Below are 12,491 nucleotides of genomic sequence, written 5' to 3' on the forward strand. Positions count from 1 at the left end.
CAGAGTGGATTTGGCACACAGGCTGTAGTTGCTGACTCTTAACCACTCTTAACCACTGTGCCTGACTGTCTTTTGGGTCCATGAGAAGGGCTTGTGCAAAGGGCCTGGGGTGAGAGAAAGACAGGGCAGCTGGGAAACTACACGCAGAGTGGCTGGGTCCAGATTGTGAGGGGGAAGTCATGGGACCAGGGAGGTGCACAGGGTAGACCACCAGGGGCCTGGAAGACCCACTGCAGGCCTGGACTTTGTCCTGAGGGCACGGGGGGATCTTGGGAGGGTTCTGAGCAAGGTGGCGGGCAGTTCTGTTTGCTTTAGCAGATCCCTCTGTTGCATGTGAAGGCTGGATGGGAGGGGTGAGACCAGAGACCAGGGAGGAAGCTGGAGCGGGATCTGGGTGGGAAAGAATAGGCATGGACCGAGGCAGGGGCTGTGGCTTTGGGGATATTCAAGGGGATCGGCTGTGGCTGGATGGGTGAGGAGAGATGAACACCCAAAATGGCCCAGGTTCTGTCCCCAGTGATGCAGTAGATGAGGAGATGGGGGCCCAAGGAGGAAAGGGTTTGGTAGAAGGTGCTTAGGCTGTTTGAGACGTATGACTGAGGTCCCATGGGAGATCCACGAGGCCCCCAGACACAGGGGTCAGTGAGTGCCATGTTAGTTGTGCAAAGAGCCTGGGTGGGGTAGGACAAAGACAAGGCCCCAAGGCCACCTCTTTACCGCTCCCCAGGTATTCGACGTGGCCCCCCCTGGAGTCCGGAAATGCATCCTCTCCACCAACATCGCTGAGACCTCAGTCACCATTGACGGGATCCGCTTCGTGGTGGATTCTGGTAAGGGTGCCCCCTGGCTTCCCCCAGGACCTGGTGAGGTGTGGGGTTGGAGATGTGCGTGTGTAGTGAGGGAGCTCACACAGAGGCAGGGAGGTTGGTAGTGTTTGGGGCTGTGGAGAGTGGTGGCATCTTAGTCTCGTTCAGGCCGTCCAAGCTTGCCCCTGCCTCAGGGCCTTTGCACTTACTGTTGTCTCTGCTGAGAGCTGTCTTTCCCCCAGATATCCACACGGCTCACTCCCTCACCTCATTTCAGGACCTGTGCAAATGTCTCCCCAGTAGAGAAGCCCACCTTGTCCACGTTATCTAAGTGATCTCCTTTCACTGTCACCTCCCTCATGAGGCTTTATTTTTCTTCATAGTGTGGGGCATTATATTTTATATCCCAGCTAGACTCTTTTCTGCAAAGTCAGCATAGCTTAGTGGTGAGGAGACACTGGAACCAGCCTGGCCAGGTACCTTGCTGGCTGTGTGACCAAGGTCTGACAATCTCAGTGGGTCATTTTGTTCACTTGTAAATAATAATAATAAATAATAAAGTAATAATAGCACCTCCTTCAGGTTGTGAGGATTAGAAGACTTAATACGCTTGGGGGCTGAGGCCAGTACCTGGCACAGGGTGAACAAATGCTCAGTAAATGTTAGCAGTTACCTTACTGTATTGAATCTGGTACCATTGATGAGAAAAGGAAATGGCAAACCACTCTAGTATCCTTGCCTGGGAAATCCTATAGATAGGACCCTGGTGGGCTTCAGTCCATGGGGTTGCAAAGAATTGGGCTTGAGTAGCGACTAACACACACATAATTTTATGTACTGTTAGAAAATGCTGTCTGTTAATCAATGACATGTCACTAATTTTAAGGTGCATTCCATTTTGAGAGACAAAAAAGTATGAAAAAAGCGTGGTCTTGAACTGATGAAATCTGGTGTTTTGTTCAGCCCCGTGAACGAAGGGACTTTGTTTTGTTCACAGCTGTGTCCCTACTTCATAGTCCAGTGCCTGGCACCTGTGTGTGTGTGCTTAGTCGCTCAGTCGTGTCTGACTCTTTGCAGCCGCTTGGACTGTAGCCCTCCAGGCTCCTCTGTTCATGGGGATTCTCCAGGCAAGAATATTGGAGTGGGTTGCCATGCCCTCCTCCAGGGGATCTTCCCAACCCAGGTCTCCTGCATTGCAGGTGGATTCTTTACCATCTAAGCCATCAGGGAAGCCTGGCACCTAGTAGGTATTAATAAAATTTGTTGGACGACTGAATCTCTGAATAAAGAAAGGCATGAAGAAGTAAATGAAAAGATGCATGAATGAAGAAACTGAAGAATACATTAACAGAATGGTAGAGTGGGGCCCAAACTAAGCCCTGGGATAGTGTTACTAGAAGAGTCCTAAGTGAGGTGTTGGTCGAGGCCCAGGCACGTGGAGGGCCCACATGGGTCCTGCACACACCTTCCCTTCCCTTCCTGCTCCCCTTCTGCCCGCCCAGGGAAGGTGAAGGAGATGAGCTACGACCCACAGGCCAAACTGCAGCGGCTGCAGGAGTTCTGGATCAGTCAGGCCAGTGCCGAGCAGCGTAAGGGCCGGGCGGGCCGCACGGGCCCCGGCGTCTGCTTCCGCCTCTATGCTGAATCGGACTATGATGCCTTCGCCCCCTACCCGGTCCCGGAGATTCGGAGGGTCGCCCTGGATGCATTGGTGCTTCAGGTAATGCAGGGGCGGAGAGGAGGCTGAATCCTGAGTGCTGGTGCCAGAGAGGAATCCAGGAGATATTTAGACAGGGTTTCAGGGTCAGGAAGGGGAGGGTGGGCCACGCCACAGAGGGGAACTCATTCCTTCCAAATGTCAGATCCCACTATGGGGTGGGAACTGTCCCCCCCCAGTCCACAGGGTCATGGGAAGAAACTGGTGACTCAAGCAGAATGTTTTCAGCTGTAACAGAAAACCCACGAGGAAGTGGCTTTTTACTTTTTTTTAGGAAGTGGTTTTTAAAACTGGGGTTTCTCAATATGCTCTATGTCATGGCTTGTATCTCAGTAGTTAGTTTTGCTTAGACTAGGCTGCTGTGATTAATAGACCCACTTACATAACAGCCAACACAGCAGAATGTCAGTCCTTGGATTGGTTTCCTTTATTCCTATTAATAAAGGAATATTATTAAATATTATTATTAAATAAAGCAGTTTCCTTTATTCAGAGGTGTTTAGTCACTAAGTCATGTCTGACTCTTGCTACCCTGTGGACTGTAGCCCGCCAGGCTCCTCTGTCCATGGGATTTCTGAGGCAAGAATACTGGAGAGGGTTCCCACTTCCTTCTCCAGGGGATCTTCCCAACCCAGGGATTGAACCTGCGTCTCCTACACTGGCAGGTGGATTCTTTACAGCTGAGCCACTGGGGAAACCCTTATTCAGAAACCCAGGCCTTTTCCCTCTTGTGGCTCCATCATCCCTCCAGGGCCTTCATCATTTGTATCAGCCTGTGAGGGGGACAGAGCGTGGGACTTGGGTTTGGGAGGGTGAGGGTGGGTCCGCAAGTGATGTGCCTCCCTTCCACTCACCCCGGTGAGAACTCACGGCCCTGTCTCACTGCAGGGGAGGCTGGGAAGTGTAGTCCTGTGCTCAGGAAGAAGCAGAGAAGGACAGTGGGCGGCATGTGCCATGGGCTCAAGTGACTTGAACCAGCCCCCTTCCTAAGGGTGATGCACACTGATGGGTCTGTATTTGTTTGATTTCCTTTGGAAAAAGTGCCAGTTCTGACCCACTTCTTGGAGTTCCTGACTCATATAACCTGCTGTTTGAAAAATATTGGCTTGAACAAAATTTCACATAATGAGAAGTCTTGAGATAAGGAGGTTACAGCCTTGGTTGTTTAAATAGATTGGTGATGTCATGCAGGACCAGGTTTTATTTTTTTAATTTATGTATTTATTTATAATTTTTATTTTGGGGCTGTGCCTCGTGGCATGTGGAGTCTTAGCTCCCCAACCAGGGAGTGGACTTGTACCCCCTGCAATGGAGGCTTCCCTGGTGGCTCAGTTGGTAAAGAACCCACCTGCAATGCAGGAGACCCTGGTTCGATTCCTGGGCCAGGAAGATCCCCTGGAGAAGGGATAGCCTACTCATTCCAGTATTTTTTGGCTTCCCTGGTGGCTGAGACAGTAAAGAATCCACCTGCAGTGCAGGACACCTGAGTTTGATCCCTGGGTTTTGAAGGTCCCCTGGAGGAGGGCATGGCAACCCACTCCAGTATTCTTGCCTGGAGAATCCTCATGGACAGAGGAGCCTGGCGGGCTACAGTCCATGGGTTCACAAAAAGTCGGACATGGCTGAGCGACTAAGCGCAGCACAGCCCCTGCAGTGGAAGCTCAGAGTCTTAACCACTGGACCACCAGGGTTTTTTCTAGCTTTCCAACCTCAGCTTAGCAGCAGCTCTCCTAATAACAGTGATGATGATGATGACCATGATAGAAAATAATTTCACCTTGTATTTCTCATGTGCTGGGCTCTGTTCTAAGTCATATATATGACTGTTTTGATCGTCACACAACCTCTGTGTAGTAAGTAAGCTTCTTCCAATTTATGGATGAGAAAAAGGATGCACAGAGAGGTAAGATACCTTGATCCGTGTGGCACTCCTGGCAAGGGGCAGAGCCTGGACTCATCTGAGGCTCTCAGGCTCCAGAGCCTGCCTCATGAATGCACCTTCACTTTGGTAGCCACAGGTGGCACCTCCTCCTCCTTTACCTGTTTGGCAGCAGAAGCAATGAACTGCCCTTCTTTGTGGGTCTCATTTTTTTTTAAATAATTTTATTTTTATTTTTGGCTGTGCCAGGTCTTTGTTGCGGCATGAGCTTTTCTCTCGTTGTGGTGCTGGGGCTTCTTGCAGTGGCTTCTCTCGTTGCAGAGCAAGGGCTGTAGGGCTCTCGGCGTCAGTAGTTGGGGCTCCCGGGCTCTAGAGCGCAGGCTCAGTCGTCGTGGCTTAGTTGCTCTGGGGCAGGTGGGATCTTCCCGGACCAGGGATCGAGCCAGTGTCTCCTGCATTGGCAGTCAGGTTCTTTACCACTGAGCCACTAGGGAGGCCCCTGTGGGTCTTGTTTTTTTAAGGCCATGGGAACTTTTCCAGACACCCTGGCCGGTCTCCCATCCTGCCTTGTTGGTGGAACTGGGTCAGGTGTCCACTCTGTGACCTGTAATTGATCTGTAATTGTCCAGGAGGAAGGGAGGGCATTGCCTGACTGGATCAGAGCAATGATTTGCAGTCCCAGTTACATGTTGGAATCACTGGAGTGCCTAAAAGGTCAAAATCATCCGTGCTTTATCCCCCCACCCAGACCTCCTAATTTGAAGGTCTTTTGACAAGTGTCAGTGGTCTGCCAGAGCACCAGGGCTCGGTAACCAGGGAGGACGGTGGGATGGCTGGTTGAGGGCTGGATGGCCTGCAACTTCTGGTGGCCTCCAGATCAGGGCCAGGGGAGAAGTCACTTCACCCAGAGACTTTGGCTGAGCCCCCAGCTCTCTGAGCTTTGTCCTTTCTCAGAGTCATGTGAGCCACCATGCCAGCCTTACCTTCATCCCCTCACCAGAGGGGTGCTGTTTCCCCTGAGCCGTGCCAGGTCTGGTGATGGGTACACATTTCACCTCTTCCTCCCCACGAGCCCCTCTGTGCCACTGAACTAATCAGGATGCTCTTGTTGAAAGCGAAAGAAACCCGACTGAAGCTGTTGTATTCAAAATAGGGGATTTTATGGATTTGTGAGTCCATGTTGGGGGAGGTGGGGCTTAGGAAAAATAAAGGGTTTCTCCGTCTGCTGTGGATTGGCTGATATCCAGGCAGTGGGAAAAACAACCTCAGCTGCTCTGGGCTTCCACCCTGGCCCCTCAGAACCAGAATGGGTGCAGGAGCTCCTCTCTCAGCTCCAGGTTGCAAAGTCCCAGGGAAGGATTCTGATTGGCCCAGCTCAGGTCACATGCTCAGCCCTTTGTCAGTTGCTGTGACCAGGGGCTGAGAAACCTCAAGTGGTCCAGCTTAGATCGTGTGCTTGTTCTGTGGCCGGGGTCTGGGAGAAGAGCTGCTTGGTGGACACACAGATAATGGCCCGCCTTGTCCACTTCTATACAATGGGCCTCGACATTGGATGTATTTTTACAATTTATTTATTTATTTTTAATTGGAGGATGATTGCTTCACAATACTGTGTTGATTTCTGCCATATGCCAACATGAATCAGCCCTAGGTATACGTATGTCCCCTCCCTCTGGGCGTTTTAAAGTGTCACAGGTTTGTGATCCCCGAGTCCCCCAGTGTTCCCCAGTGGCTCCTGTGTTCCCCATTCCTGAGGGGGGGGGTTGACTGTCATTCCAGATGAAGAGCATGAGTGTGGGGGACCCCCGAACCTTCCCGTTCATCGAGCCCCCACCACCAACCAGCTTGGAGACAGCCATCCTCTACCTCCGGGACCAGGGTGCGCTGGACAGCTCAGAGGCCCTCACCCCCATTGGGTCCCTCCTGGCGCAGCTGCCAGTGGACGTCGTGATTGGTGAGGACCACCGCCACCCTGGGGGTGATCACTGAGGATCCTGAAAATGGGTGTGGGACGATGCTCACTCTCTGAGTTACCTGGAGGCAAGGGTGTTCTGTCTCTAGGCCCTGTCCACTCATTCACAAGTCCTCTGTGCCACACACAGTTCTAGCACCAGGGTTACAGCAGTAAACAAAACAGATGCTTCTTTCCTGTGCCCAGCCCAGCCCCAGCGTCACCCTGGTACCCGCTTTCCTGTGGTTATAAGGATGTCAAAACTGCCAGCCTCTTCCTCTTACTCATCCCTGAGTCATCCCAGCCCCTCCCAAGGAGCTTGCTAACCGAGGCATATTCATCTTCATCTTGCCCAATTCTCCTGATTCAGGACATTCTGTATCTACCAATTAACCATCTACGGCCCAGAGAATAGTCCCAGCTGAGCTTTGCCACCTGGGGCATCATTTCCCAAGCGTGGTGCTCAAGGGAGCTTGCTGCCCTTGTCAACGTTAAAGTCCCCATCATTGTGACATGCTAGAGCAGCTATGAGCAGCAGGCTGGGTACCCTGAGGGCCACCCACAGCCGTGGAAGTGGTTATTTCTGTTTGTGTTAGAAGAGGACAGGGCTAGTGCAGAGAGAATCACCTCTGAGAAAGAACGTTCTGTGAGCCTTTACTGTATGCCAGTGTGGAAGACTCTGTGGCCCTTATTTCATCTTCATTTGGTGAGGGTAGGACCTCCAGGCGTCCTATTGTACAGATGAGGAAAACAAGGCTCAGAGAAAGTGCATCACTAGCTCGCCAGGGAGGCACGCCCCAGCCAGGCTGGCACCGTCGGTCCCCGGGCCCTGCAGGGCAGGAGGCACAGATGACGCGGTGCTGGGCCCAGCTGGCTCATCACTGGTCTTCCTCCGTGCCAGTAAGCGCCCAGTGCTTCACAGGTGAAACAGTTCATGCTCATAGCACGTAGACACTGCTGTTAGCCCATTTCACAGATGGAGAAACAGAGGCACCGAGAGATGGAGGGACTTGCCTTAGGTGACAGAGCTAAGAGTTCTGGGACAGCCTTGTTTTTCTGCCCATCTTTATCTTACGAGGCTAGCTGTGTAACAGGAACTTTCTGGAAAGGTGGGCAGGGGAACAGTGAGGATGAGTCAGGTCACTGAGCTCTTGGAAGGTGGAAACACTCTTTCGTCACACTGGGAGCTGATTCTGGGTGTGATTCTGGCTCCCGAGGCCCTCTGGGAGTGAGGTGGAGGGTGGGTCAGGGGTCCCTGAGGAGTGGGGAATGCCGTCGGGCGCCCAGGAGGCTCAGCGCTGGTCCACCCCCAGGAAAGATGCTGATCCTGGGCTCCATGTTCCACCTGGCTGAGCCCGTGCTCACCATCGCCGCCGCCCTCAGCGTCCAGACGCCCTTCACCCGCAGCGCCCAGAGCAACCCCGAGTGCGCGGCGACGCGGCGGCCCCTGGAGAGTGACCAGGGTGACCCCTTCACACTCTTGAACGTCTTTAATACCTGGGTGCAGGTGAGCTCGGCAGCGCCCTTCCTCTGCCCCAGCCGCCTGGCTGTCGTTCTCACGGAGTCCGGGCTTTGCACCCCACCTCCACCCCAGGGAGGACCCCTGAGGCCACCGCGGACAGGGCCTGTCTGGGGAGAATCTCGAATCCACTTTTCATGGGACGAGCACATGCTGAGGGGAGCCTGGGGTCTCTAAGCACTGACTAAAGCCAGCACTGTCTGGCTTTTCAGATGCCTTAGGGGGTATCTGTGTGTTGAACACATGTTCCCTGACCAGGCCTGGTCCTGTCCTGAGCTGTGCTAGGGACCCGGTGATGACTAAACTTACCTGGCCCTGCCCTCCTGGACTCCCAGTCCAGCACAGAGAGGCAGATTGTCCCTGGTCAGTGACCACCCAGAATGGGCTGCAGTGGGAAGTCCAGGGGCCTCTGAGAGCCCCAGAGGGCTGTCTGACCCTGTGTAGTCTGGGAGGACTTCCTGTAGGAGGAGGCATTGGGCTGAGAAGAAGGAGAGCAGGTGTCGCTGAGGGAGGGCTCCCGCCAGCCTCACATCTTTCCAGTGGCTGGTGTTGCGGCTTGTCTGGGTGGTGGGTCGGCACCCCCCACCCCTTTCCTCAGCTGGTCAGGCCCTGACCTCCTGGGGTCTGGACCTCCACTCAGGTGAAATCTGAACGGGGCAGAAACTCACGCAAGTGGTGCCGCCACCGGGGCATCGAGGAGCACCGGCTATACGAGATGGCCAACCTGCGGCGCCAGTTCAAGGTGAGGTCTGGGAGAAGGGGTGGGGGCTGGCCCCCCGGGGAAGGCAGCCAGGAACAGACTTGGGACATGGGTGTGGGAGGAGGTAGAGGGAGAGTATCCGTGAACACTCTCCACAGCGTGGCATCTCTTCTTCTCTGACAGCATCGTCAGATCCCCTCCCCACACCCACCTCCCCCACCATCACATGGCTAGTGTGGGGTGGGGCCAGGGCAAAGAGGTGAAAATCGAGGAGGGCTTCCTGGAGGGGTGGACAAGGTCTGCCGTCACGAGTCACATCCTCACAAAAAACCTTGTTCTCAAGCTGGGGTGCTGAGGTGGCCACGCAGGCCGCGTGCTGGGAGGTGTGGAGCATGGGCTCTAGGGTGGGTGGGCTTTCGGGTGGGTGGGCTTCCCTAGTGGTGTTTGGAGGCACCATCAGGAGCGGGACACCTCAGCACTGAGTCTGAGCTCTGCCGCTTGCTAGCAGTTCAACCACGGGCAAGTTACTGGGCCTCTCAGGGCTTCAGCTTCTCCCTCAGAAAATGGGGAAGCAAAAAATAGCCCTACCTCCAGCATTCCTGTGAGGACTAAATGAGTTAAAACGTTGCAGATTTTCTTTATGTCTACTTTATTCATTTATTTGGGCTGTGCTGGGTCTTCCTTGCTGAGTGCCGGCTTTCTCTAGTTGCTGCGAGCGGGGCTGCTCTCTAGTTGCGGTGCTCGGGCTTCTCACTGCCGTGGCTTCACTTGTGGAGCACAGGCTCTCGGGTGGGTGGGCTTCAGGAGCTGTGGCGCTGGACTTAGTTACTCTGCAGCGTGTGGGATCTTCCCGGACCAGGGAGCGAGCTGATGTCCCCTGCATTGCTCCGTGGATTTGTAACCACTGGACCACCAGGGAAGCCCTGCAATTTTTATTGTTATTATTAAGATGCGGTTCTGCAGGTGGTTTGTGTCCTTAATATTCCATGGGCATCTTTCCCTTCGAGCACAAAAAAGCTCTGGTGCTGGCGAATTCTAGCCCCCTGTTGTGTGGCATGCCACGGAATGAAAATAAAACAGCCTCTGAGGTAGCCGTTCCCCTTGGCTGCAGACCTCAGTGCGCAGTCACCACCACGGCCTCCCGTGCGTTAATGGGTCCCCACGTTCACACATCCCCTTCGTACTTGACATCATCTCTCAACGTCTCTGACTTTCTAAAGAGTGGTGGTTCAACCTTTGTTGGGCCCCAGATGCTGAGGAACAGGTAAGTGGGGGTGCTTTTCCTTCTCTCACTCTCTCTGTCCCATCAGATATCCTGTCTCTTCTCATTGGTTGGGGCTCAATGGGAAACAGAGGGTCAATCCAGTAGGGTCCCTGGGAGGCTGTTTCTGGAGGCGTGGGCAGGAGGTCTGTCAGGGGCGTTGGAATCACGGGGACGGTCCATGATTTCTAGATTCCACACCCACTGCCCCCCACCCCCACCTCGGAGATTCTGATTCAGTCATTCTGGGTGGGGCACAGGTCTTGGCATTTCTTTTTTTAAGTAATTTTATTTATTTATTTATTTTTGACTGTGCAGGGTCTTCGTTGCTGCGTGGGCTTTTCTCCAGTTGTGGCGAGTGGGGGCTGCTCTCTAGTTGCGGCGCGCAGACCTCTCATTGTAGTGGCTTCTCTTGCTGCAGAGCACGGGATCTAGGGTGTATGGGCTCAGTAACTGAGGCTCTCGGGCTCTAGAGCGCAGGCTCAGTAGTTGTGGTGCAGAGGCTTGCTCCGAGGCATGTGGGACCTTCCCAGACCAGGGATCGAACCTGAGTCTCTTGTTTTGGCAGCCGGGTTCTTTGCCACTGAGCCACCAGGGAAGCCCCAGTATTTGTGACAACTTTCCAGATGATCCCAGATGCTGCTGCTGCTACTGGCCAAAGTACCACACTCCGAGAAGCATTTTAGTGTAGGAACCTCATGGGGCTGGTGCAGGCCTGGAGGGGCAGGTGGGCATGTAACCAGAGCCCGGGGACAGCTGGGTGGAGAGGGTGTGTGACCTGAGCCCCCAGGGAGGACCCTGAATGGTAATGGTCACCCAGCCTGGTCTCCTCCCTCCTGTCCCTCGGCCTGGGTGTTCCGTTGGCCAGCAACGAAGACAGTTCTCTTTTCTAGAACAGTTACGTGCCCAGCACCATGTAAAGAGTTGTTGTCTTTGGTTCCCTGACCAGGGATCGAATTTGGGCCCTGGCAGTGAAAGTGCCAAATCCTAGGACCACCAAGGAATTCCCAGAGAGTGGTTCTCATATAGCCCCTTTCAGCCCCAGCTGGGAGTTCCCAGGAGGGTCCCCGTTTGTCATTTGAGGACAGTGGTGGCTCTAAGGGTGAGGTCACGTGCCAGCCAGCTGCAGGCCCCCAACAGGAAAGTGCATCTGGGCCCAGAGTGCACCTGACCGTGTCCCTCACTCGGGCTCCATCTGCCCCCAGGAGCTGTTGGAGGACCATGGGCTGCTGGCCGGGGCCCAGGCCCCGCAGCCGGGAGACAGCTATAGTCGGCTGCAGCGGCGGCGGGAGCGCCAGGCGCTCTACGAGCTGAAGCGCCGGCACGAGGAGGGCGTGGGGCGCAAGCGCAAAGTGCTGCGAGTCCAGGACGACCAGGACGGCTGGTCCAGCGACGAGGACCGGGGTGGCTCAGCCTCCCGGGGGGCTGGCGACAGCGTGGACATCCAGGTAGGGCGCCATGGGGCAGTCTGGGGCCTGGGGCAGTGGGGATGGCGTTTATCAGAGCGGGGACTCCTCATCTCAGGAGGTGGGTTTCCGTGGACAGGTGTCTACCGGACCCCTGGGATCCCCAGATTCCAGTACCAGCCCCTTGGGCAGTGGGGAGGGCCTCAGGAACCCACCTCCCCCTGTGTTCCCCCCAGGACGTGAAGTTTAAGCTCCGGCACAATCTGGAGCAGCTGCACGCGGCCGCCAGCTCGGCCCAGGCCCTGACTCGGGACCAGATGGCCCTGCTCAAGCTGGTGCTCGGCCGGGGCCTCTACCCGCAGCTCGCCGTCCCCGACCCGTTTAACAGCAGCCGGAAGGACTCGGACCAAGTGTGTCTCCTCATCTGTGTCTTGTCATCTGTCATCCCTTCCCAGCGCCTGCTCTGTGCTGGGGTTACAGCAGTGACTGAGGCAGCCCTGGCCCTGTCCTTGTGGGGTGCAGTCTAATGATGGGGGCAGGGGAGAGACTTGTGCCCAGACAGTGACCCAGAGTGGGATGGGGACCCAGGAGCTGAGGGAACAGGAGGACCTGATCAGCATGGGAGGGAATCAGGGAGGGCTTCCTGGAGGAGGGAGTTTTGCGTTGAGATGAGGAGGAGGGAACCTGGCAGCAGGAAGAGCAGGTCTGAGCCTCCGTCCCCTGGCATCCGCCTTCTACTCCTCCAGATCTTCCACACCCAGACCAAGCAGGGCGTTGTGCTGCACCCCACCTGCGTCTTCACCAACAGCCCTGAGGTGCTGCACGCGCAGGAGCAGGCGGCCAGGGGCAGCGATGGGAGCCGAGGTACCAGGAGCCCAGGCGGGGCTGGGGAGAGGCCTGCCACTGGGGGTGTGGGGGGCACAGTGATCTTGGGGTGCTGCTTGCCGTCGGGGATTACCCCCTCTCACCTCCCACACTCTGCCTTCCCTGGGGCTGCTGACCTGAGGCTTGCAGGTCCCAAGAGCCACCCCTGGCTGGGTGGCCTTGGGCGCCCACCCCTCTCCCTGCCGAGCCTCGCCCTCCCCATGTGGTGCTGGCTGCCCGGAGCCCATCCCAAGGCCTGAGGTTTGCGCCATTAGAGCAGCGCCTTCCAGGAGAGGAGTCAAGGGAGCTCCGTGAACCTCGGGGCTTGGTCCTTCTCAGGGCGGGTGGGCCCCCAGCCCTAGTGTTCAGGCAGCTGCATTCGGTCTAC

The 12,491-nt window shown here is 55.4% G+C and overlaps 1 protein-coding gene across 4 annotated transcripts in view; it reads left to right on the forward strand.

Annotated features, from left to right (window-relative positions):
• The window catches only part of DHX34 (DExH-box helicase 34), a 31,067-nt gene that overhangs the window by 13,125 nt on the left and 5,451 nt on the right, over nucleotides 1–12,491 (forward strand). For all 4 annotated transcript variants that reach the window (XM_059876557.1, XM_024978038.2, XM_024978039.2 and 1 more), the window contains 8 exons: nucleotides 728–830; nucleotides 2,309–2,526; nucleotides 6,182–6,356; nucleotides 7,667–7,860; nucleotides 8,513–8,614; nucleotides 11,039–11,281; nucleotides 11,476–11,649; nucleotides 11,986–12,103. In XM_059876557.1, coding sequence (XP_059732540.1) covers nucleotides 728–830; nucleotides 2,309–2,526; nucleotides 6,182–6,356; nucleotides 7,667–7,860; nucleotides 8,513–8,614; nucleotides 11,039–11,281; nucleotides 11,476–11,649; nucleotides 11,986–12,103 — 1,327 coding nt within the window. The remainder of the gene's footprint in view (nucleotides 1–727; nucleotides 831–2,308; nucleotides 2,527–6,181; nucleotides 6,357–7,666; nucleotides 7,861–8,512; nucleotides 8,615–11,038; nucleotides 11,282–11,475; nucleotides 11,650–11,985; nucleotides 12,104–12,491) is intronic.

Source organism: Bos taurus, chromosome 18, assembly GCF_002263795.3.
Source record: "Bos taurus isolate L1 Dominette 01449 registration number 42190680 breed Hereford chromosome 18, ARS-UCD2.0, whole genome shotgun sequence".
Taxonomy (NCBI): domain Eukaryota; kingdom Metazoa; phylum Chordata; class Mammalia; order Artiodactyla; family Bovidae; genus Bos; species Bos taurus.